General features: G+C 35.3%; 1 protein-coding gene across 3 annotated transcripts in view; it reads right to left on the bottom strand.

The window, feature by feature from the left end:
- Positions 1–27,949, bottom strand: part of ANAPC10 (anaphase promoting complex subunit 10) — a gene marked incomplete at its 3' end in the record, with an annotated part of 75,200 nt that overhangs the window by 20,551 nt on the left and 26,700 nt on the right. For all 3 annotated transcript variants that reach the window (XM_082838925.1, XM_082838926.1, XM_082838924.1), the window contains exon 4: positions 26,139–26,259. In XM_082838925.1, coding sequence (XP_082695051.1) covers positions 26,139–26,259 — 121 coding nt within the window. The remainder of the gene's footprint in view (positions 1–26,138; positions 26,260–27,949) is intronic.

Raw genomic sequence — 27,949 nt, 5'->3', positions numbered from 1 at the left:
AAGAGAAAAAAATGAGAAAATCAGTGGCTCAATGCAGGAAGTATCACAGCTAACAAATGTAAATTCAGAAACAGACAACAGAGAAAATAGAGGAAAAATATGAAGGAACATAAGAGCACCTCCCAGAACTAAAGGACAGGTGTTTCCACATTGATGGGAACCACTGCGCACTTAGTAAAATGAAGGAAACACACACACACACACACACACACACACACACACACACACACACACACACACACACACCCATGGCATAGCCATCATAAAATTTCTGAACATCAAAGGTACAGAGATTTTAAAAGCCTCTGCAGAAAAAAATAGGTCACATGCAAAGCATCAGTAATCAAAAGCGGCATTGTATTTCTCAACATTTACACAGAAAACTATGAGGCAATGGAGAATGTGCTTAAAATTCTGATGAAAAATTATTTCCAAACAAGAATTCCATACCCAGCAAAATCATCCCTCGAGGGTGAGATTAAAATAAAGGTTTCAGTCATGCAAGGTTTCAACATTTTTACCTTCCATGTGGAGAATGCATTTCACCAAAAGAGGAAGTAAATCAAGAAAGATGAAGACATGGGATCCAGGGAAAAAGGAATCTACCAAAGAAAAAAGTGAAGGAAATTCCCAAGATGATGTTGAAGGGATGTCTTAAGAAGATGGCTGTTAGTCCAAGTCCTCCGAAGAGACACCAAGACATGAACAGATCTACAAGGAATTTATTAAAGGAAACATCTGTGAAAGAAAATGGGGCGGGAGCCAGGGGAGGCTGGAAGAGCTGTCAGACACCATGCAGGTCTGGGCCCAGGAGGAGACGGGAAGGAAGGAGGGAGGGGTGTATGGGTTAGACTGCAGTGCAGTTCTAGGGAAAGTTTGGCAAGGCTGTCAAGAAGTCCTTAAGCCACGGCTGCCTGACAGAAGACTCCAGAGTCCCCAGGAATGAGCCTCCGTTAATACCCCTGCTGTGCTCACTCACTGGCTGGGGGCACAGACATGGTGATGGATACCAGAAAGCAGCAGCTGGGGCCATCAGTCAGTTACTCCCTGCGGTCAGAGATCTGAGAGGAACATTCTCAAGGCCACCTGTGGTGGCTCTGTAACGTGCCAACTAGGCTAACCTAAACTACATTTCCCAGAATTCCCTTCCTGGCATGTTTCTGGTTAGGTGAGACAGAAGAGATATTTGCATGCAAGATTTCGAAGGCAGATGTGAAGCAGCAGCCATTCTGTGCTTTGATGCAGGTGATTCCACAAGTTTTGTAGATCCCCAAACTAGTGATCCCACAAGTTGTCATTATCTGCTGGCGCACCCCACTGTCGTGGGGCAGCAGCCAGGTCTACAATTGCTCCACCTTCCCCTGGGTCCTCCTGCAGCTTCTCTGACTCCCAGGCCAGGTATGTGTCTGCTCCGTGACAAAGGGTATTAGCGCCTTCTGCAGGACACTGGCATCACAAGGTAGGAGGCAGTGACAACTGATGTGGATCCCAGTTCCTCGAGTTGGTGCTCTTGGATTCCAGCGTGCCCTTGCCCTTCACCGCTACACATCCATCTTCACTTTTGACTCCTTGCCCCGTGGTGTCAAGCTGTGGCATCAGATGTGAAAACAACCAGCCTCATAGAAGTTATTTAACCAACTCCTACTCGTGTAAGGCAAAATCCTTGAAACAAATCTCTTACTATATACCAGTCCCCATACACACACACACACACACACACACACACACACACACACACACACACACACACACACTAGTGCTCTGCTTCCCCGAATGAACTTCCACTGACGCACGGACACAGTAGCTGGGCTGAAGGTCCAGGAGGGATGTTTCCATGAAAAAAATGTGAAACCGAAAGAGTATGTATGTTTCCAGAGGTTTTTGATAGATCCGTCAGAGAATTTAGGGATATATCAGTAACTGATAACATTTTTTAAATTCAGGAAAAAATGAGGCAATCATTAATTCTAGGAAAACAAAATTATGCCTGAAAAGGAAATTTAAAGCATGACTCAGGTATAAAAACAATACATGGTCATGACAGTGAAAACATGTAAAATGATTTAGCAAGTAGCATGAAAAACTATACTAGGAAGATGAAGAGAAGTATATAAGAGAAGAAACAGGATTATAGGGCTAAATCCTGATATTTCATAGTAAGACATCATTAGATCATGTCTTTATAGATATGTGCACACATGCTATGTAGAATGGCACATAACTACTATAGCTATCCATGCACATATGTCATGGAGAAATATGAAAGCAAATACCAAAGAGAACCCCCCAAAACGGCTAAAATAACTAAGAATAAGAGAACTGCTCCCGAGGAACAGGATGGGGGTGTGGAACAGAGAGAGAAGTGCTGTTGTGGTCCTTTCAGACTTTCAACCTATGTACATACTTTACTGTAGCAAAAATACACTTAAACTTAAAAAATCAAACTGAAAAGTTAAACTGAAAAGAAGTTAAAGTTAGTAGAACTGAAAATTAAAGAGTAAGACTCATCAAGTTGGAAAAAAAAATAAGGAGGAGGAAGGGAGAAATCTGACGATACCAAGTCTAAACCATTTAGAGTTCAAAAACAGGCACTAATCTATTGCTTAGGGATGCATGCAAAGGTGGTAAAACTCTTTTTTAAAAAAACTAAGAAAATCATCATAAAAGGTTAGGAGTGGTTATCTTTAAAAGGTACGGAAAGGACTGTGATAGGGAAGGGAGGAGGTATACTCCCAGCTCTGGGATGCTCACAAGGTTCAATTTCTTACATTAGACAGGTTATATACACACATAAACTATATGTGTGCTTTATGGACTTTGGGGAGGAGACAGCACTAAGCACACAACAGAAACAATTGCAGCAACACCAGCATACACTTGCAGTACTCCTCCTGCCACGTATGAGGCTTAGCTTTTTCCCAGTATTTGAGCTTCCAAATAAATTATGATTTGCTATTAAATGAGCTCTAAAATCAACAAATGCATATTTCATTTATATTTTATATTCATTTATCTTTTATCCTAGAACAAAAATGAGAAAAAATTTGTATGCATGGTAGATATGACAAAACGTTATGTAAACACTTACAAATTTAGACTTTTCACATACATGAGTAATTTTTAAGGTACAGCAAATTTAAATCATATACTGTCATCCTAGCAGCATAAATCTTAATAGTAAAGAAACTCACAACAAGGAAAGGTTAAAGATAGCCTTTAAGTATACATGGCAGAATTACATCTAAGGAGAAGGCTGTTTGATGGCCTACTGCTGTATTACGAAACACTGGAAAAGAGATGTGGGAATCAGCAATTTAAGATACCAAAGAATCACTATGAAATACTTTTTATGTAAATCATTTAACCACTAAATGAATAACTGCTTATTTAAAAAAATCCAATTGAAGCAGAAGGATACATGGAGACCCAATTACCTTTTAAAAAATAGTTCAGAGAAATACAAATACAGTATGTTCTCATGTGGAATGTAAAAATGCCATACTCATTGAAACAAGGAGTACAATGGTGATTGCCAGGGGCTGGGGGTGAAGGAACTGGGGAGATGTTGGCTAAAAGGAACAAACTTCCAGCTATAAAATGAATAACTGCTGGGAAGCTAATGTCCAGCACAGTGACTAGAATTAACAATACTGTATTATATACTTAAAGTTGCTAACAGACTAGATCTTAAATGTTATTACCACACACACAAAATGGTAATTATGTGAGGGGATAGAGGTGTCAACTAACTTTATCGTGGTAATCATTTCACTGTATATATACGTGTGTGTGTGTGTGTGTGTGTGTGTGTATCAAATCATCACACTGTACACTTAAACTTACATATATGTCAATATTATCTCAATAAAGCAGGAAATAAATAATAAGTATATAAATGATTAAGAAAAAAGATGTTTTAGTATCTCAATGAAGCCTTCAAAAAGTCTTTTCACAATCAAGTTGCCTTCAGAAGGACTGTTAAAAAGCTAACTAAGGCAAGACCTATAAGAAGCAGGTGATAAACTTAACAAATACTTTTTGATCAAGAGACATGTAAAGACTTTTACTGCAAGGATATCACAATTCTATGGAGGTAATGACTAAAAAGTAGAATTCTGACTGCAATATAATCCTAAATACACTTTAAGGAGATATGGAGCTCTGAAAGGGACTGTAAAGCAAGGTAATGGGAATTATTTAGGAGTGGATGAAAGAGACATCCATTAATTAAGGCTGACTCCATTCAAGTTTTCTGGCTTTGTGACTTTTCCTCCTCTATGAGACAATAACAGTTAACAGCAAATAACATGTTTGGAGCGCTTACTCTTTGCCAGGCATTGTTTTAAGAATTTTACAGGTACTGAGTCATTCCAGCCTTGCAACAGCCCTATGAGTTCACTATTTTCATCTTCCTTTTATACACAAGAAATCTGAGGCCCAGAGAAACTAACTTTCCAAGGTTCAGAGTTAAGTGGCAGAACAGGAACTCAAACCCCAGCAGATGACTCCAAAGCTCATGCTCCTGGATCTTTATCAACCCAAAGATATAAATGTATATCCAATAGCTATATACAGCTGAAACTCCCAATTTCATGAGATTCTACAGAAAAGCACATGCTTTTACAGCCTATGAAAACATTACCAGTTTTCAAGGCTTTGCTCCTTTCCGCTACCATTTAGTGAGCTGCTACCATGTGCAAGGCACTTAACTGACACTTGTTTTAATCATCCCGACACCACAGCCCTAGTTTACAGCTGAGGAACCTGAAGTTCATAGAGAGGTTATATAATTTGCCGAGGGTCACCTAGCTGGTGAAGGATGAAGCCAGGACTTGAAAGTAATTTCCCTGCCAAAACTCTGAACATTACAGAAGTAATAAAGTAGTCTTGACGTATGTCTCTCTGGAATAAAAAATAAGGCAAAAATATATTCTGAGATGAGTACAAGTGAATAATATTTGCAGTTCAAGTGTAATTGAAATACCTATGCCTTAAAGAGATGTGGAACTCTGAAGGGGATTGGGAGGAAAATAAGAAAGTAACTCAACTCTGTGAAAGTCCCACAATACTCGTTGTTTCCTATTAGTTACGGTGCCTAGAGGTAAAGCATGACATTGGGAACAAAAGAAGTTCTTGTTATAGGTCCAGGCAGAGGTGAAAACCCAATATACACCTCCAGTTATATTGGAAATTAAAATGCAAACATCTCTAGTGTTCTCAATAACAGGTTTTCAAAACAACTGAAGTAGTCCCACACACACGTTGCTTGCAAGGTCTGTGATTTCCATTGGTCCTATAATTCATATATATAACAGATTCTGTTCACAAAAGTACAAAAAAGAACCACCTTATAATTTACTTTCAAATTGTTTATCCAAATCTAGAACATCTGTCTAGAATGGTTAAGGTGGATTATACAAAATGAATATTATGGAGTAAGAAGTAATGAATTTTATTTTACATGAATTTTAAAAGCATTGAACTAACTCTACTGCTCATTGCTTAGATATTATGAAGTTTGACTTCACCTTGGCGTGAATTACTATCATTTTAAGAAAAATGTTAACTAGATTCCTAAAACTGCAATCAGTGACAACTGAGTAGAAAAAGCAAAGACATTTCTGTTCTATTCACAAGCACCAACAAACAGCCCAGTGGGGAAATGGCAGCGCGCCAGGCTGCCCCGTGAGCAATTAGGCTTCGTGGCAATCAGGAGACTCAGGCGTCTTAGCCCCTTAGAAAACTAGTATGTTAAGGACTTGGTGCTTTTACTCCCCTTTCCTGGAGGCATGTGTGAGACATATCTTGTTTAGATGACAATCTCTTCCATCTACAGGACTGAAAGAAAGGTTAAGACAACTGAGTAATAAGAAGCAAACTGAGGAGAACATGAGAGATTAGCAAGCATCACTGTTTACTGACCTATTGACTAAATGTAATAACTGATCTCAGATAGACAGTAATCTCATTCTAATAATAAGAAGAAACAATAATTAAAAGGCTCATACAATTATTGTAAAACGTAAAAGTGCATTTTAATTGATGAAGAAACTCAGAGTGAAATTCAGAGGCAAACCAACCTGAAATTCTCTCTCAATGAAAAATAGTTGAAATGGATAAAAATTCAGTTTCAGCCAAAATAAGTGTATATTTACTCCTTTACTAACGTCTACATGGAAGGTTTCTAAGAAAAAAACAAACGACGTTGAATGACTCAGATAAACCTTATGGCAGACTGTGGGCATTAACTTCCATTTCACCAAATTTAAACCTGAAGTTCCCTATTATCTGGTAAATGCTTTCTCTTTTTGATATTTTATGAGTCTGAGTGAAAGGTTGAGGCTGTCAACACACTGGATTACATTTTGTAAATTTGCTGTCTATGTCTAATAAGATACCCAACAGCATAATAAGAATAAAAATGAATGAAGTGATTAAGATTAAAAGTGGAAGAATTAACCTAAGGATCCAAAAATATACTTTCTAATACATTCCTTGATTAGAGTAATAACGTAGGGTCACTCTAAAAATTTTACTGACTCAATATTGTCAAGAATTCATCATATTTAAGTATCTGAATTTCAAATATCTGAATTTGTCCTGAAGTACAGGACAAATTTATGATATTTTTATATTCATCTAGCCAAGATACACTTTACTTTATAAATAAAATAGATTTTAGAGGGCAAAAGTCAATATTTAAATCAATCCTTCATATATATCTTCAACAAAAGCTCATTATTTCTCACCTTTAATACTTTATAATTTCATTTAAAGTTTTTTATTATTTTATAGTATATAAACATACGAGCCTTTTCTCTACTTCTTGATGTGCCAGTAACAGTCGTGTAATATACATCTATGACAACTTAGCCTATAAACAGAATTCCTCACAAATTTAAAACCTAAGGACCAACAAATGTTTCACTACACTCAGAAAACACAGAGTCTTTATTCCGAGAGGAACTTTCAGTAAAAAAGTGACGTGTGAACAGCAGACACTGATGTTCACACAAGCATACTGCAGACAACCCAGCAGGCGGTTTTCTATTTTTTTTGGATTATGCTCTGGAGGTGCTGGCACAATGGAATTTCAATACCATAATTGCTTATTTCTCTGTGTATTTTTAAAATAATAGGTAAAGAAAAAAATCAACTACGAAAATAACAAAATATTTTTCATTCTTCTTTTCAAAGGATGTAATTTATAACCATTACACAAATAGAGAAGAAGCACAAAAGGGGGGAAAAGAGAAATAAAGTAATGTTCCAAAGGTTCAGTTTACAAGGACCTCACACTAAGTTTTTTTTTTTTTTTTTCCCCTGCAACTCTTACTAGAAACAGTATTATTTGCTAAAAATGCACTGGCTGCCAAGAGCCATGGTCCATCTAAAGCAAAATGCTTAAGATGGAAATAGAGTGTTAAGACAGAAAAAAGGGGCAAGATTCAGTATACAAATTTCTGTAAAATCTATTTTAAAAAATGAATAAGATGAGGTTTTAATTTTGATATTTTCTGCCTGAAAAATAAATGCAATACTAAATAAAATACTAAAATATATAGCACTGTATTAAAACAATAAGATGTAATCAAATTCCAAACTTTCTAATTAAACCTTTTTTTTTTGTAAGTTATTGGGAATTCAACACTAGTCTTGGTTCACATGATAGAACAATGGGAAAATTTTCCGAGTGGTTGAACACTAACCCTGACAAGTGTGGAGAGCCAACTACAATACATTATATGGTAGCATAACCTGCCACCCACGTTGCTGAGAGAACAGCTTTCAAACACATGCACTGAGCTGTAAAACCACAAAATCCCTTATTACACATTGTCTTTCTTACTCTAGGTGAAATATACCACCAATTCTTTTCCATTACAAATCTTTTTTTATTACTATTTTTGAAGCCCACTTAACATTTTGACTGTCTTTTTCTTACAATGTAAAAGGTATCTTTTTTTAAAAAGGAAAATGAAACAGGACTGTTATCACCCTCCTACAGTATTACAATGAAGGCTGATATCTGCCACACAATTTCTCAGAGCTGATTTTGGAAATCCATATTACCCAAAATGAGTTTTAAGCTAAAGTTTTTTTATTCCTTTAAAGACCAAGGCCTATAATTGGTTCACTAAGTTTCTTAAAGCATTTGAAAACACTTGCATTCTTTAAGCAACACTGATATATTGCTTTGGGGGTTCTTTAATAAAATACATGGTCTTCATCATTACCCACCCCCCCAAAAAAGAAAAGAGAGAGAAGGAGAAAACCAAATCGTCAAAATCTGTCATGGAATGAGTGTTCTTTCCCATTCTGTGTCTCTTCCCAACATTCCTCCCTTCCCCCACTCTGGCACAAATCCAAACCTGTACCAAAAAACAAACAAAAACAGAAAGCTATTTTAGAATCAAGGATATAAGATAATATCCATCTTATATTGGTAAAATATTTAAATAAAGCAAGACTGTAGGATAGCAAATATGTTTCATCCTCATTACAGCACTGTGCTTTGTCAAATATGTGTTCTTACTGTTCAGAAAAGAACTCACTGCAATAATGACTATCAAATTTGTACAAAACAGCTAGAGATACAGAACAAGAAGGGTGAAAAAAACAACTTAAAAGACACTACTTTTATAGAAATTCAAAGACACTACTTTTTAGAGATTCAAGATGGTTAAAACCATTTTAAAACTGTGTGTTTCTCTCTAACACTTGCCTAATTAATTTCCCTCCGAAATTCTCCCTCCTACCCTTTACATCCCCCATCTCCCCAACTCCCACCCACCATGACCCACCTCCATCCACAATCTGCTAACTGAATCACAGCATTCCAGGACAGTTACAGGACATAACAGTTTCTTCTGGGGTTTTCATTTGCAATGTTGTTGGCAAAGAGAATTTTATTTTTAAGTGTTTCTATTACACTGACAAGGTCAATTAGTCCCGTCAACTATTGGTCTTTCTGCCTGATAGCTTGGTGGATTATTCAAGTGGGACCATTCATAACCTATAACTGAATGCACCCAATTAACCTCAGAAACACGACAATACTGGTATCTAAAGGGATTTTAAGTTTATCTTCATAATATGCCATAGTAACGTCATTTTCTCCAAACTGGTGGTTTAATATCTGATAGAAACACTACATTTGCCTCAAATTGAATTGATTTGTAAATTATGATATACAAATTACATAGAGTAATTTCTATTTTATGGAAGTTTATCATAAAAATGTTGAAGCTTTTTAAAAAACAATAATCAGCTATTTTGCCTACATTTGCTTATATGGTTTATACAACGAAATAAAGAATATGACGACCCTTTAGTATGCAATATCCAGTACTCTTATCAAGATTTCTCCCAAGGCGCAGAAAGCACTACTACTCTGCCAGAAGCTATTGTGGAAATTAATTTGTATTTTACTTCAAATATTCAAAAAATATTTATGCTGTCAAATATTATTTTTAAAAAACACAAAAGAGAACTTGCATCATTGGGTGTTTGCCCTGTGACAGGCAATATGAATAAGTACTTTGCAAACTTTATCTTACTTAACTGTCTCAGGAACCCAATGAAAAAGCATTGTTATCCCTATTCTACGCATGAGGAGCCTAGTAAGTGGCAAAATTGAGATATGAAACCAGATGTGTCTAGTTTGCCGAAGTGTGGTCTTTCCACATCACTCGGCCTAAGAAATATGAGATAATCCCCCAACATCTCACAGTATCATCTTGTAATAACTGGACCATAGAGTACTTTCAAACTTCAAAACTATCCTGTAAAAGAATGATGCCCAATTATAACTGAGCAACACTTAGAAAAAGATGAATGAATGAATATGGGTGTCTGGTATCCATTTAATTATATCGACACTGAAGTTTTATTAACAGTAAGACAATACTCCAGTTTTTTTCATTTCACTTCCAACCCAAATGTATTCTCACATATATGAATGTACATATGATCTCCCACACACAGGCCTGCCCCCATATATTACCTGCTCATACACACAAACTCATCCAAACTGTCACACCCAATACTCCCGGTTTCTAAGCCAAAAGTATTGTCTATTATTCTGGGCCACAAAGAAGTGAAAAGCTATCTTAACACCACGTATCAAGGTATCAATTTTTGCAAAGAAGGATTTTTTTTTTTTTTTTTTTTTTTTTTTGCGGTACACGGGCCTCTCACTGTTGTGGCCTCTCCTGTTGCGGAGCACAGGCCCCGGACGCGCAGGCTCAGCGGCCGTGGCTCACGGGCCCAGCTGCTCTGTGGCATGTGGGATCTTCCCGGACCGGGGCACAAACCCGTGTCCCCTGCATCGGCAGGCGGACTCTCAACCACTGCGCCACCAGGGAAGCCCGCAAAGAAGGATTTTTAAAATAAGTTTTAAATAACCTTTTCATAAAGTAATTTTTAAACTATCTGAGCTAGTGAGTCAATTTAAAATATGTTCTAGCAAAAATTGTATTGTGATTATCTCTATTTTTGCTTTATGAATTTTAAACAGAAGCAATTCATTCAACTGTTAGGCCAAACTGCCCTAAAAGCAAACGCCTACCAAGAAGAGCACACTGTGCATTTCCAAAACTCAAAAAATTCTCTGCTCTGGGTGCCTTCAGACTGGCTAGAGTGACTCTCAGGGCTTCATTCACTGCTTAGTGGAAATGTCTGTAAAAATATTTGTGCAATAAGGATAGACAAACCTTTATGAAAATACTGGTTTGGCTAAAAGTTGCGGCAGTTAAGATGTACATAAATAATTTTTTTAAATGACTGTTTATACCCCCTACTCTATAAATGTATTACTATAAATATTATATTAATTCAGAAGAATACATCCTCCAGAGAAAGTACAAAGACGGAGAAGTAGAATTCAGAGTCATCAGTAGGAAGTCAGCTTTGCTTATTTTTTAAATACATCAAAATAAATCTCATAAGCACAAAAAATTTCAAGAACAGAGTACAAAATCGAAGGAAGTATCCACGTTAGTGAGCTGTTACCTTAGTAAAGAAAGATCCAATATTTTGACACAATGGTCCAACATGTGATCCAACAGATTTTATGCTATTAACTGGATCATATCCGAAAGATTAAAACTGCTAAACTATTCCCTTACTGAAGTCACAAAATAATGCCACTGGTGCTGTTGTTTCAAAGGATTAAATCTGTATGTTTAATCCAATGCCAACGGAAATTTCATTAAGGTTTAAAACAACAACAACAACTAGAAAACCTGCATGGGATGTATGCTCTATCCAAGTGTGGACAACTGATACTGAAATGCCAAGTATCAACATTAAATTTTTAAAAAGCAATCCTTCATGTTTAGATCTGGCAGTGAGGAACTGAATGCAAGATAACCTACCTACTCTCCTTTACTATCACATGCCTTAATAAAGATAAGACACATTTATCTAGCACTTTCTAAACTTCAGCAATCTTGCATGAGTAAGGATAAAGCAAGCAACCATTACAAAACTTAAGGAAAAAAGGAGGATGGAAGGACATAAACTTACATTGACTGAGAAACTTACTAAGTATTTGCTATGTTGCAGATGTTTTTACACAGCTTATCTCATTTAATCTTCACGACCACCCAAACAAGATTGCGATTCTCATTTTTTTAAGTAAATAAACAGAGGCTCCAAAAGGACAGAGAAAATGCCCTATATTACAAAATAAAGAAGTAATAATAGTACCAAGAGTTCAACCCTGATCTGACAGACTCTAAAACCTACAATTAAAGCAGCATGTGGCAAAGACAATCTAGAAACATGTTGCTTCCTCTGGCTTAAGTCTCATCCTCTGTCCCACTTTAAATACAATATTTAAAACCCAGACTACAGCTTACGAAACAGACTGGGTTTTTGCCCCGTAAGCCAAGGTTAGAGAACTATGCGTTCAAGGGCAAGTACAACATGACTCTGGGGGAATAACAGCAAGTTTCAAATGACTACGACTTCAGGCTAAATGGAGTTCAGTGAGTCATGGTAATTCCATGCTACAGATAATCCTGATCTTAGTCAACAGAAAATTTTCAAATTTGAATTCCATATTAGCATTCAACAATTCTCTCTCAACATAAGGCAACTCTTCATTCAACATAAGTAATTTAAAGCCAGGAACATCTCTCAATGCCTTTCACTATTCTTCCACAGAGAAATGATAAAAATTTTAAATGGAAAAAGGTAACGTTTAACAACCAGATTTTACAAACTAGCTGAGAATAATTTTGACTTGATTTTTATCTTTTTATTATCTTAAATGTGACGCAGCTACCTAAATACTATGGTTGAAGAGTGAAGGCAGGCAGAGAGTTCTTTTCATTCATCAGTCTGTTCTTTCTCCCTAAAGTGCCTTCTTTATCATACTTAACCTGAGCTTATCACCATTGGGCCAGGAATAAGAGGCAAGTTATAAGTCTCCTAGATTCTCCCAAAGTAAATTATATTCCCTTTGGTCATTATCTTCTCTAAGATCTTATGCTTACACCAGAAAGTGGGGCTGCCAGGGTAGAATCAGTTTAAGAACTAATCTGCCTAGAACGCTTTTCTTTAGCAAAGTAAAGGTAAAACAGATGCCCCTACACTATCTTTAAAATAAATACAAGTGCCATTGCAGAAAAAAAAATTGCACAAATATTAACTGAGCACCTACGTGCCAGGTACTTAGGCATGAGGGTGACTGACAGATACTGTTCCTGTGCAAGTGGAAGCTATCAAAGATTTGTGGCAGCTGATAAGAAGTATGGCATAAAATTCTTAAATAAATGGCAGAAGGGTAAGATTAGGGTACAGAAATATACATAGAATTGTTTATAAGTAGGTCACAAATTTGGCTCCACAGTTCCTGGCAGTCAAAGCAAAGTGAGTATCATTACTGGTTCTGACAGTACGGAGGCTCTTCTACTTAGAAACAGATTAGATTCCAAAGAGCTATCATTAAGTCCATTTAATCCCATGTGCAAAGTTTTAACTATAGAAGCAACTGCTAATACCACCTATTGGTAACTAACAGAGCTGACATACTTCTCCCCGGACCCACTGCCCTCTTACAACAGGCAAGTTTTCATATCTACCAAAGTCCTTAAGTTGAAAGTTCTTTTTAAAAAAATTAATTAATTATTTAATTAATTAATTTTGGGCTGCTTTGGGTCTTAGTTGCTGCGCGGGGGCTTTCTCTAGTTGTGGCGAGCGGGGGCTACTTTTTGTTGCAGCGCGTGGGCTTCTCACTGTGGTGGCTTCTCTCGTTGCGGAGCACGGGCTCTAGGCGTGTGGGCTTCAGTAGTTGTGGCACGCAGGCTCAGTAGTTGTGGCTCACGGGCTCTAGAGCACAGGCTCAGTAGTTGTGCCGCATGGGCTTAGTTGCTCCACGACATGTGGGATCTTCCAGACCAGGGATCAAACATGTGTGCCCTGCATTGGCAGACAGATTCTTAACCACTGCACCAACAGGGAAGTCCTAAGTTGAAAGCTCTTAAGCAGAGGAACTTGTGTGTGTGTGTGTGTGTGTGTGTGTGTGTGTGTGTGTGTGCGCAAAATAAAAACGAAACTGCTTTTCCTGAATTCAGATCTGAAGGAAATCTTTACTCTGGATATGTACAAAAAGGCCACTTTGTGATACAGTAGACTACATTCTCAACAATATTCCTAACAGAATTACAACAGCAAATTTCATAATTTCTTAGGTGCCTCAAAGTAGGCGTATTGATTAATAGTAAAGATAAATTCTATAAAAGCAATTTTATAAAATAATGCTGCCAAAGTATAATAGTTATAATAGCTAAAGAACATGTATGTCTTCAAGCAAATCCCAATTAAAAACATATATGAAATTTGACTCTTAGAAGATTAGTCTGAAGATCTAAAAATAAGCTTTTGAGACTACTGGCATCACAGTCATTTCTTACACAAGTTTTGTGTGTAACACCTCTTTACTATAATTCCTAAAACATAGGAAAAGAAAGCTTTCAGATTAAGTTTTGAGGGTTTAGCAATTATATATAAAATGAGTATAATACTTAGTAGACAATGAAAATGGATGCAATCTGGTTTTTTTAAAGGGCTATTCATTTTTCTCATGAATCTCAAAGAAAGTGCAATTAGGGAATAAGTCAAAGGCCACAGTTATCATTGTGTACAGTTAGTGTCAAAAGAGACACCATGTAAACAACATATAGTGATTGGCCAGATTCACTACAATTAAGTGAAGTGAGAAAAAAAGCAAAAACAGGATCTCAGGTGCTTCCCTGGTGGTCCAGTGGTTAAGAATCCACCTTCCAATGCAGGGGACTTGGGTCCAATTCCTGGTAGGGGAACTAAAATCCCACATGCTGCAGGTCAACTAAGCCCACACACTGCAACTACTGAGCCCGTGTGCTCTAGAGCCTGCACGACACAACTAGAGACCCCACGTGCCGCAACTACTGAGCCCGCACTCTGGAGCCTGGGCGCCACAACTAGAGAGAAGTCCGCACACCACAACGAAAGATCCCGTGTGTCACAGCTAAGACCCAATGCAGCCAAATCAATTAATTAATTAAATTTTAAGTAAAACATAAAAAACAGGATCTCAAAGGATGATGTACTCTGCGTGAAAAACTTAATTTACTCTCAAGGCACTATCTACCATTAAATACTCACAGAGTACCTTTTCCTCAACTTCAGAGGAGTTTACCGAATTTGAAAACTTACGTTAACTCATACAAAACTGAAATACAGTAAGTTAAAGAATATAAGACTATTTTAACTGGGATTCTTTAAGAATTAGAGTAAAATCACGATTTAGTCTAAACATTTTACAGACTTAGAATCTATGTACTTTCAAAGTTGCTTTCTAAATACAGATAAGTAGATATACTAATATACTAAAATAGAATTTTAGTAATTACTGGCTATAAGTCTCTTTTATAATTATTTTATTGATTTCTATTATAAAATTAGAGATGTTTTCCTTCAGAAAAAAATCAGGGTACTTATTATTATGAAATCTCATTTGCTTATTTAACAAGTATGTTATTTCAGGGAAGAAGTAGGGAAAACAGGAGTTGTCACTTTGTTATAATCATTATTTTATATGTGCCAGTTAAACCCTAAGAAAACTGCTTACCCTCAGTGGTGAGGAGATAGAGAGTATATTACATATTTTCTTTTCTTTTTTTAATAAAGACTTTATTTTTTAAAGCAGTTTTTGATTCATAGCAAAATGGAGAGGAATGTACAGAGATTTCACATATACTCTCTGTCTCCACACATGCATAGTTTCCCCATTATCAACATATGCCACCAGAGTGGTACATTTGTTACCAAGGGTGAACCTACAGTGACACGTCATAATGATCTGAAGTCGAAAGTTTACATTAGGGTTCACTCTTGATGCTGTACATTCTATGGATTCAGACAAATGTACAATGACATGTACATCATTATATTGATAGTATCACACAGAGTATTTTCACTGCTCTAAAAATCCTCTCTGCTCCATCTATTCATCTTCCCACCACCCCCAATTTCTGGCAATACCTAATCTTCTTACTGTCTCCATAGCTTTGCCTCTTCTGGAATGCCACATAGTTGAAATTATACAGTATGCAGCCTTTTAAGATTGGCTTCTTTCACTTAGGAATATGCATTTAAGGTTCCTCCATGTCTTTTCATGACTTGAGAGTTCATTTCTTTTTAATGCTGAATAACATTCTATTGTCATTGTCTAGATGTACTACAGTTTATCCATTCACCTACTGAGGAACGTCTTGGTTGCTTCCAAGTTTTGGCAATTGTGAATAAAACTGCTATAAACGTGTGTGCAGGATTTTGTGTGGATATGAGTTTCAACTCATTTGAGTAAATATCAAAGCTCATGACTGCTGGATCCTATGGTAAGAGTATGTTTAGTTTTGTAAGAAACCGCCAAACTGTCTTACAAAGTGGCTGCACTATCTTGCATCCCCACCCAACAATGAATGAGAGTTCCTGTCGCTCCACATCTTCGCGCATACTGGCCAATGTAAGTGTTCTAGATTTTTGCCATTCTAACAAAATGTGTAGTGGTATCTCCTTTTAATTTGCATTTCTCCGATGACAAATTACATGGAGCATGTTTTCATATGCTTCTGTGCCACCTGTATATCTTCTTTGGTGAGGTGTCTGTTAAGATCTTTAGCCTATTTTTTTAAAATCAGGTTGTTTGTTTTCTTACTGAGTTTTAAAAGTTCTTTACACATTTTGGATAACAGTCCTTTATGAGAAGTGTCTTTTGCAAATATTTTCTCTCAGTCTGTGGCTTGTCTTTTCATTCTCTTGGTATTATATATTTCAATCTGAGGTACCTGTAACTATGTGATAGTTTTGTTCATTTGGTGGCAAAGAATGGGAACCTACAGATTATATAAAACCCAGAATAAGAACTTATAATCTTCATTATTAAAAATAAGCAATAGTAAATTTACACAGCTACTTAGGAAACACCATATTAATTTAAAACAAGATAAAAGACTTCAGACAATTAAAATTGTTAGACAGCTAATATCTAAACAATTTCCCTACTACTGTCTCAGAGTTACGGTATCACTCAGTCTGATTCTAGATCTTCTTTTCTTATCAGAAGTACCTTGAGGGTCTCCTCTGCCTAGTCCCTCTGTCCTACTTAATTAAGCACCAGAGATCAAGACTAGCTATAGACCATTTAATTAGCTAATTATCATTCTTAAGCTAATTCAAACTAGACAATTTGTTCTGAAAATGGCACTGAGATAGTTGGACTACTGTTTCTGTTTTCTACCATCAACTATAATTGCAAATAAAAGAGGAAAGGTCCCCCGCTGCCAAAAAAACCCTACAAACCCTTATATGATGATTTTTCTTGATTCGATTATGAAGGGAAAGGGCCACAGAAGAAAGTATCTATTGGCTTACATTCCCAGAGTTTCTACCCCAATATTCTCACTCTTTTATTCTGAAACTTGGAGATTTTTTCTTTTTTCCTTAGAAATTTTATTCTCTAAATTACCCTGTTTAAAGCTCTTTATAAAATCATTAAGCAAAAGCAATCAGCAAAAAAGAAAAACAAATATTTATAAACATTTATGCCGACAGCATTAGCATTGCAAGTAGCAATCAATTTTCAACAGGATAGATCAAGGGAGTAAACAATTTTTAAATACATTTCAAAAATCAATAGTTAATCTATCCTATCACTCACTAACTAGCTCATTTCCCCAGCTACACACTTCGATTTTTCTGAAAAACTTGAAGAAATGTTTTGGTAACTTGTAATCTAATGTGATTTCTTTTAAAGAAAAAAAATGAAAGGAATACATGTTGTACGTTGATTCCCAGCTAAAGCACTGCCTTGCTGGGTGACGCTGGGCAGCCTGCTTCACCTCCTGGTGTCTCATTTGTAAATAATGGCATCGTACTTGATTAGAAGTTGCTAACTGGTGGCCACATCCAGCAGTGGATATACCTTGTTTGCCTAGCATGTTTTTAAAACGGGGACATTTCATATTCAAATCCAGATTTCTGATTTCTCTTTAAAAATTAAAAGATTGGCAACCCTGCGCCTATATTCCCTGTGGCAAGAAAGGCTGCAATTGAATAGCAGCTGTCCCCCTTTGGATAAGGCATGGATTCTTGGTGCTGTGTTACCTGCCTGTATGCTCAGCATTTGAGCTTCTGATGAACTAAATTACCTCTAAAGTTTCTTTCAGTTCTAACATTCTCATGTTTAGAGCAAGCCACACAGCAAAAGATCCATTTCGCCTCTCTAAGCCTCAGCTTGATTTGAATATGGGGATGATAATAACATCTAATTACCACGTGAGCTTTGGAAAGACAAAATGAAATAGTGAGTGGTGACTGCCTAGCACAGTGACATATATGTAGAAAGTACTTAATAAACAGCAAAGGTAACAATAAACACAAATAATGGTGAACACAATAATTCAAAAATGATTCTATGATGGTCAATCCAATCTAAGTCAAAACAGACATGCTCATTCTTCTCTTCTGAATGCAACATTGGTCCCATCAAAAGATCACCTATTTGCCTCTAAGTTTTGGAGATTACTAGTTCTTCATTTACCACATGTAAAATAAGAGGCTGATGAAAAAAATGAAAGTTCTTGAGTAGGCTCATCTCAATGCGATGTATTTTTAAACTACGATGAATATTTTCAGCAGGTATTTTTCAGCAAGATATGCTGCAGCTCTTTCAGTTGCAATTACTGTTCTATTCAGGGTCATTTTAGTTGCCAAGAATAAAAATTCACTCAAAAGTTTCTACAGGAAGCGGGGGCTTACCGAAAAGTTTATATATCCATGGGAACCCAGGGGAAAGTAAACAACCAGGTATGAGAAAGGTCAGGAAATGAAGCATGTTGGGGCACCAGCCACTTGTTCCAGCCTATTTTTCTTTCCCCTGGTTGTCTCTGTCTTTACATCCACTCTATAGTCATTCTACACCATCCTGCCTCCTCCCATACCTCATACTTTATATTCTTCTAACTTTAAAGCTTCAGTTGGCAAACGCCCTTCACCTCACCCACCCTCTCCAAAACACTATCTTTCTGCATCAAGTCTTGCTGCTAACGTGCCTGTTTCTTGTGAGTCATAGTTCTGAGAGAGGTAAAAAATTAAAAACAGAATTACCATGTGATTCTGCAATCTCACTTCTGGGTTTATACTCCAAAGAACTAAAAGCAGGGTCTCAAAGAGATATTTGCCCACCCATGTTCATAGCAGCTTTATTCACAATAGTTGAGAGGTGGAAGCAACCCGAGAGTCCATTGTCAGATGGATGGATAAACATATAGTGGAATATGATTTAGCCTTAAAAAGGAAGGAAATCCTATCACATGCTGTAACCTGGATGAACCTTGAAGACATTGCGCTAAGTGAAATAAGCTAGTCATAAAAAGACAAGTACTGCATGAGTTCACTTATATGAGGTATCTAAGTGTAGTCAAACTCAGAGACAGAAAGCAGACTGGTGGTTACCAGGGGCTGGGGGAAGGGAAACTGAGGAGGAGTTGTTTAATGCACACAGATTTGCAGTTTTGCCAGATGAAAAAGTTCTGGGGATCTGTTATACAACAGTATGAATATACTTAACGCTACTGGACTGGACCGTGTAATGCTACTACACTCAAAAATGTTAAGACAGCAAATCTTATGTTATTTTTTTATTGCAATTAAAATTTTAAAAAAAATTTCTGAGAGAAGGAATTGATCAGATTTATTCAGATAATCCTTTTGAAGCCAACTACATAAGCAAGGGTCAGTGACAAGCCTATGGACTGACCACTGGTATATTTATTTGACAACATTTTATTAAATGCCTACTGTTGGCAAACTGCGCTAGGTTCTCAGCCAGATGCGCACCCGTGGCCTGTTTGCCTGGTCATACCAAGTAGGCTTTCCTTATATAACAGGGGTTGATGATCCATATCTCATTTTCACAGTTGTAAGTAAAGTACCTATTTCTATTGTACTACATCCTGCCATAGGGTTAATAAAAGGTTTTCTAATTCTGTTCGTTTGTTTGTTTTCTTTGCCCTTGGCTGTTACTACTGTCACTCTGCCAAAAAAAACCCCAAAACAACAACAACAAAAAAGAGTGCAGTTCTTCCATAACCGCTGTGAAAGAACACCTGAAAAGAACAACCATACAGCACAATCTCTTGAAAGGATCCTCATCAATTTCGTAGTTCCCTTTAAGTATGCATCAGCAGTACAAAACCTTCCAATTCAAAGAATTATGAAACAAACCAAGAATACCCATCAGAATCTTCTTACTTGGCACAAATAGTATGATAGGAAAAGCTGGAATTCTTGCTATGAAAGCAAATAACTTAATTAGTCTCAAATCTATAAATTTAGAAACTATCACTCCAAAGAGTGATTAAACTACTTGCAAGAACTGTCTTAGTTCAGAACTGCATTAAATAAATTGCCTATTATAACATGTCACACAGGCTTAGGAAGGAAACTTTTCAGTCCCTATCTAACTAGATTCCTGACCATTATCAGCTTCTGTGACATCATATTCTCTTGATTTTTTTTCCCTCATCTCTGGCAGTTCCTCTCAGCTGTTTTCATTGCATGATCTTTTTCTATCCTTGAATATTGGCATTTCCACAGTTCCAGCCCTGGTACTCTTCTTTCCAACTATACACACTCCCTGAATGAAATCAAAACTCACACCAGAGCTTCTACTTACACATGGATGATTCCCAAATCTACACCTCTAACCTAGACTTCTTTCCTCAGGTTCAGATCCGTATACTTGACTACCCACTGTAAAATCCCTCCATCTGAAAAGATACCAGAAGTCAGTGGCAAAAATAAATCCCATTAGCTTAAACTTTCTCTCTATCCCTACCCCCAGTGTTCCTTAACTCTGCATTCCATTTCTGATTAATCACAACATCCAACCAGTTGCCAGACATGAGGAGAAATCTAGATGCCCCCTCCTACCTCCTTGAACCACCTGCCCGCACTCCCAGTAACCCCAGGTAGCAATCAGTCACAAGTCCTTTTGATTCTACTTCAAACACATCCCTTCCTCTTGAACCCAACCGCCATCACCTTAGTTAAAGCCTCATAATTTGCACCTGGATACTATATACCTGGTCTTTACACTGCTCCAGCCCCGTCATTCCCAAGATTTAACTTGATCAATGTTTCCTCATTTAAAGTCTAAACTCCCTGGAATCCTGACGGCAAGCACAATCTGACTTTCGCCTATGTATATTCAATGGAACAATTATATATTTATTCCCTACAAGAATGTAGATTCCTTATGTACAGAGGCCATATTACCATCACAGTAAATGTGTTGAATGAATAAACACTTCTCCAGTCTTTCTTGCGGCTTCCTCACACCTACCCAGCTTCCAAGCACACTACATTACTGGCAGTTCTGCCATTATGCCAGGCCCTCATGCTCCCATACCTTTATGTTCACCGTGCCCCCTTTTAGAACACCTCCACTTTATTCTCCACCTGAGTAGGCTTTCCATCTATCCTTCAGATTCAGTTGAACCACCACCTCTTTTAGAAAAAAAATTTTAACTAATATTCCTAATAGTCCACTGTGTTCCCATACCCCCTGCATGTATTTACTAGACTATATTGTAATTGTTGACTTATTTGCCTGTCTCTTCCACCAGACTACGAAGTGCTTAAGGGCAGAAACCATGCTTATCTCTGCTGTATCCCAGGTACCTAACACAGTGCCTGGCACTTAGCAGCCCCTAAATAAATATTTACTGAACAAAGCATGAATCTGTCTTAGATAGGAATGCCAGGCTAGTCAAAAAAATCTATAGTCTAAGTTGATGGTCAAACAAAAAACAAGAGATACAAGAATGTTTTCCTCTCTTAAAAATATATATGATACTCTACTGTGTAACATATTTTAGTTTCAAGAGAAAATATACCCCAAATGCATAGATACCTCAACTCCATTTTAGAAATAAGTAATGTTTATAATTATGAATATTCTTTTAAATTGCATATGTTACTCTTAGAGAGGGATAAGAGACATTTCCAGCCTAAAAATTACGTGTACCTCACCAAAGCATTCTACACTCATTTCAAAGATGTCCTAAAGTTAGTTATAAAAATTAATTTTAAAAAATATTTTCTTTTAAATTGGCTAAATTCAATAAAAACTATTTTTTTCAAAGGCTCAATAAATTAAACACTCTGTCTTATCAAACCAATTTATGTTTGTAGATACTGCCTAAATCATTCTACTTTATAACAAGTTGTTTAAAATAGGCCCCTCATAAGAAAGTAAATATAAGTAGATTTTAAGATCAATGGAGAGAGTCAGAGCCTTTGTCTGCATCTCCTTACTCTACCACACACATTAATGGAAGGCAAATTATAATAGTAAATGTTATTTTAACAGAAGAGCTGACTTATTAACCACTTCTGTCAAAGTACCATATATGGACTCCCATAGCCACACTACTGATTTAAGACACAAGGTAGACAGCCAAAATGCTCACCCACATGGAAGAAAAGGAAAATATCATTACGGCTCTCTTAACACTGAAGACTTGTTTCGAGCCTCCTCTTTAAAAAAAAAATCACTTGGTAACAGCTTGATTATCTGAAGACGAAAACAAGGCTTAATATTCACTTCAGTGCTCAATCTTGTGCTCCATCCATATTTTATCCTACAAATTTTAGAAGCAAAATGCTAACAATGAACCAAAGGACAACTTTCACATATGCTGAAAACATCTGCTTAACCTTAAGTTACCAAGTTGTTTTTCATAAACTGTATAGAAATAATTTTGAGAGCTGTCACTATATGTCCAATAAATGACTTTGGTTTTATACTTAAGAAGAAAAATTTCTACAACAGTTTTTTAAAAGAGAAATAACTAGTTAGAAAATTAAAAAGGACTTTAAGTTTTCTCAGATTTTAGCTGGAGATGTATTCTAAAATGTTAAAATGGGCACATTTAATATATAGTATTCTTTTGGTTCCTCATTCTAAACAACAAAAAATTTCCTTCACACATATTTTCCCTTCTGAGAGCAAAGGAAAAGAACAACATCAAACCAAAACATAATGCTAAAATACAAATGATTTAAACATTTAATAAGCAACTATATCTTTATTCAAAAACATCTCCAAAATAACTTCCTGGACAACATGAACATGATTTCTGGCATAAAAATAACACAACGGAGATGAAATATTTTCAAAAGATAATGACACAGACTCTGAAATGCTAAATTCTCACTTCTATATTGAAATAGTCTCTTGTGCAGAAGCAATAAATTATAAACATATTATAAAATGTTCTTAGGTTGTTGGTTTCCAATTCGCATAGGATAGATAACTTTGAAAACAAGAAAGTAGAATGAACAGCGTAAATAAATTCAACTCTGGTGCCAAAAATGTTCTAATTGGCCAAACCCAGTGTTGGTATCTTGCATCCGTTAGGCAGAAAAGTCTAAACTTCATTTCTGTTTTAATTTTAAGCCCCTCCTCAGGTATAAAAGTTAAAATATGCATTCTAGAATAGTAAAGGAAGAGCCTGATCTTTTTGTAGAGATTTTTCAACAGAGGTAACAAAGATCTAGATATATCATGTTTCATAACTGAGATGAAGGGAAACATATGATAGAAAACCAATAATTTTTGAATAAGTAGGGTAACCTATTAGCTTTCCTCACCCTGAACTATAATTTTTTAACAGTTGCTATTTCAAATCAATAATAAAGTTAAAGAAAGTAGGTTTTAGAGTGTTTCAAGTAAACAAATCCATGATTTCTAGTAAAAAGGGAAAACCTATTAAAACACTCCAGTACACACTACACCCTCCAGTGGGAAAGCATCCATGGAAAAATATAAAAAGATTTCGTTGGATTTTCCACTTAGTCAATCAGGCCTATAACTAATAAAATGATGGTTCTAAAAACCTCATAAAAGTTCACACTATTTTAATCTCTCATCTTAGTATATAAGTTAGAAAAAGCAAAGACTTTTCTATAGTAACAATTTAGATGATGATCTGCTTATCTTTCCTTAAAAAACAAAGTGCTATCAGATTCTTAATTTCTTAAACTTATAAAAGAAAAACAGTACACAGAGTAAATCACATATAAAGATGTATAATTAAAGATAAAAGTATTCTTTATACCATGAGCTGCAAAGGCAGCACTAATATTTTAAAGCAAAATCCAAAAATTATGGTTCCTTAGTGAGAACTGTGGCAGAAAAGCAGTAGGTTCATTAAGTTTTTCAGGAAAACAACTTACATTATCACCTGGTAATATTTAGTATTACTGGTCTCATGAGGCTATGTGGTCACTACACTTAGAATAAAATTAAGAGACTATTTAAGAGAGCCCTTATTCTACATGACCAATGTTTCATGACTTAAATCATAGAAGCAAAGACTAGATTAAAAGTATTCTACAATGGTCCAAATATCATTTAAGGTTTCTCTAATTTACAAAATACAAACATATATTTAATACATAAATTTAATACATAAATCTGATCTAAATCTAGATCAGATATGAAGATGTATAGTTCCCAAAATGAATTAAAGAATTTTTGAATATATATACTCTAGGAAAAACTAGTACAACTAAGACTACTTAAGGTCTTGAACTTATCACTAAGCTTATGAGACCAGCAATTACAGGACAATGGTGACATCTAGTGGACATTACAAATATATACCACACATATCTTGGAATAAAACCTTTTATTTCTAGTGTTTCACGTATTTCAACCTCTCTGAAGAAGTATATGACAAATCTTTAGTTGTAAACCCAAACAAGCTGACTCTGCGCCCTAAAAGCTTCTCAATATGAGTGACCCAATCATGTGATAAATATAAAACATTTAACAATTAAAGTATAAGAAGTAAATATCTCAAGTCTTTAAGCACTAAGCACTAATTAAATGTATCAAATACACGACTAAAAGAAGGTCTAGCAAATGGTCCAATATGATTATGATAACAAAAAGAATTTAAAAGATTCTGAATGAAACAAGTGAAAAATGAAAAAAAATTTAAATAAAATTAAGAGCTGATCTATTTATGAATTTATTCAAGCATGGGAAGAACATATTAACCAGTATAGTCTGTCAGACAAAATAAGAAATGTTTTTAAACTAGAAGATTATATAATTTATGACAATTTTTTAAAACCAGATTAGTTCTCAAGAAAATTTATAGGATTATTCTTTAAAAGTAAAGGAAGATAACTGGAAGAAAACCAGCTAATCCTCTCAAGAAGTGATGAACTTACCTCAAAGAAGGACAAAACAACAAAAAGTACTTGTGGACAATGTCCTTACTTATTATTTGTTCACACATAAGCAGATTTCACAAGAGAACAGCACTGCACTTAATGAGAAAGCAATGAAAGTATATGTGATTTTTATTAAGCATTTTATCACTAACTCAGGGAAGAAATACAAATATTTAGATTCTAGAGATAGAATCTAAATATAAACACTAAGTCAAATAAGAGTCCAGGCCACAAAGTAACTGGAAGTCTTTCAAAAATCACACATCCTTCCCAGATCTCTCAGAACCACCTAATTGAAAAGATTTTAATGATTATTTGAGCTCAATGATTTTCTGAAAAGAAAAAATGCTAAGGGCCAGAACTTTCCAAGTATACATTTCAAAATCATTGAAGATATCTCTGAAATGTAAATATTTGGGGATTAATAAAATTCAGGTCACAAAAGCACTGTCTTACTGTCTTCAAAAAGTTATCAGAGGATAAATAAATTGTGATATATTCAAACAATGGATTACAACTCAGGAAGCAAAAAGAATGAAGTACTGATACATGCAACAACATAGATGAATCTCAAAAAAATTAGGCTGAGTGAAAGAAGTCTTACATAAAAGTATACCCCGTATGATTTCATTTATATGATATTCTAGAACAGGCAAAACTGATCTATGGAATGAATGAATGAATGAATAAACAAAATCGCAACAAGAGTTACCTCTAAGGCTAGGATAGAGATGGAGATTGACTGGGAAGGAATATGAGGGAATTTTCTGGGGTAATGGAAATGTTCTAAATTTTAACAAGAGTTGGGGTTACACAGATGTATGCATTTGTCAAAACTCACCAATGATATACTTAAGATTTATGCAAAATTTATATAAATTTTACCTTAAAAAATAAACCTTAAGCAAATATTAATAATTCCAGTTATCGTATACCATGTTAAAGCATTTGGGGTGATGTGTATAAATATCTGCAACTTATTTGGAAATGGACATAAAAATTAGATAATGGACAGATTATAATAAAGCAAATATTGCAAAACACTAACAACAGTAGAATCTAGGATATAAGTATGTTGAAGTTCTCTATTTAAATCTTTCAGATTTTCTGTATGTCTGAAAATTTCCATAATAAGATGTTGGGAAAAAAATAAAGATGACATTCAGAATTCAAAAGAAAATTAAAAATATAAAAAATTTAAAATATGTTCTGTAAAATATTAACAATTTTCCTTTTATATATTAACATTTTAATCTGTTTAATGTCAAAAGTGACCATCTTCTAAAGAGCAAACATTACAGGACAAAATATTTTAAAAAATTTTAAAGACATACCCGAATCTCTTGAAGATTGTGAAAATTATTTCCTACTCTGACTGAGATCTTGCTTGGAGTATAGCTTTCATCAGATTTGTAGTCTGCATAAATACATAATGTCTTCACTGTTGTTTTTCTTCTAAAAGCAATAAAGTAAAAACAACAAGCCTTTTGTCATGTGGAAAGATTATATACAAAACACGTTACCTTCTGATTTTAAGTCATATAGTTTGCTAAAATGAGTGTTTGAATCAATAATTTCCATGTTCTTTAATTTTAACAATGATGAAAATGAAGAACATATGAAAAAATAGATACACATGTTATACTTTTACAGACATCTCTTACCTAGAACATGGTCAAGAAACAGATGTAAGCAAAAAAGAAACAGTTTAGCCAAAATAGGTACCTTAGACTGCAAACAAGCATTAAGAGTTTTCAGTTCTCATTTGTATTTTAGACAAAGGAATTATTCTAACAAGCTTGTTTTTCTTTACTAGTTAGTAGTTAATTACTTAAGTTCCTATGTTAATACTTGAAAATAGCTAAGTGAGAAACTAATTCTAGCAAAAAGAAAAATGTTTAAAAAAACAGAAACTATAATCTTATTACTTAATGCAAGAAATAAAATTCTGTTTTTAAAACATACATATCTTAGAAAAATAAGCCAAGACTACATAAAAAAATTAATCTCAGAAAACTGCAAGTGGCCAGAAAACATGAAAATATGTTCAATCTCTAATAATCAAAGAAAGAGAAATTAAAACATACATAGATATTAGTCTTTTATCATATTGGGAAATATGATAATAACTGATAATACCCAAATTTGATTAGAAAAAGTTACTTTCATAGCCATTTAGTAAGTACAAAGCCTTTGACTCACAAATTCAACTTCTAAGAATGTATTAAAAGACAATAATAACACTACTCTAAAGCAGATGAAGAGAAATCTTTATTGTTCTGCAGTTAAATTACGGAAAAATTATAAACAACCTAAATGTCCATCTCAATACAGAATTAAACAGATTACAATATACCCAATTTAATGAAGTACTACACAACTATTTAAGATACACATAGATATGTAGTTACAGTAGGGAAAAAAAGCAGATTACAAAACAGAATATAAAAAAGGATTGCATTTTGGGAAAAACAAAAAAAATTTTAAAGTCATATAAACCTACATATGTATAGAAAAAGGTCTAGATAGAATCATACAAAAATAGTAAAAGTGACTATTTTGATGTTGTGAAACTTATTTTTTTCTTTATGATTCCTATATTTTCTGATTAATGTTTCAAAATAAGCATGTATTATTGTGGTCATTAGGGGGAAAAAACAGGCAATTTAAATATCAACCAAAAAACCATAAAGAAGTCTATTTAAACGTGCTTTAAAAGTTAAGATCTGATATAAACTGGCACTCACTTAATAACGAGCTCCTTGAACAGAAGTAGCCTGTGTAAAAAGTCAGTCTATAAAAACAGCAGGGGATCTATAGCTCTTAGTGAGGGGACCAAACTTCTATAGCTCAAGCTTTTCATCAGAAAGGAATGGGGAAAGTTAAGGACTTTTCCTCAAATAATAAAGACAGATCAAGATGTAAAACGCTAAATACTCAGGAATTGCTGACAGGATAAATACCATTACCAGGTTTTCAAAAGAGGCCAGCGGTATCAAACTGACATCCTTCTCTGTCTGCTGCGCCAGGAAGGAGACAGGAGGGGAAGGGCAAGAAAGAAGGGGAAATTTTGAAGGGCATACAAAAGATCTTTTCTCTGATGCACCAGCCATAAACAGGCAGTGAAAGGTCTTTCTTATCATGG

Source organism: Leucopleurus acutus, assembly GCF_964270905.1.
Source record: "Leucopleurus acutus genome assembly, chromosome: 4".
Lineage (NCBI taxonomy): Eukaryota > Metazoa > Chordata > Mammalia > Artiodactyla > Delphinidae > Leucopleurus > Leucopleurus acutus.
Note: the sequence above shows the minus strand (reverse complement) of the source record. Positions and strands in the feature narration are given on the sequence as shown.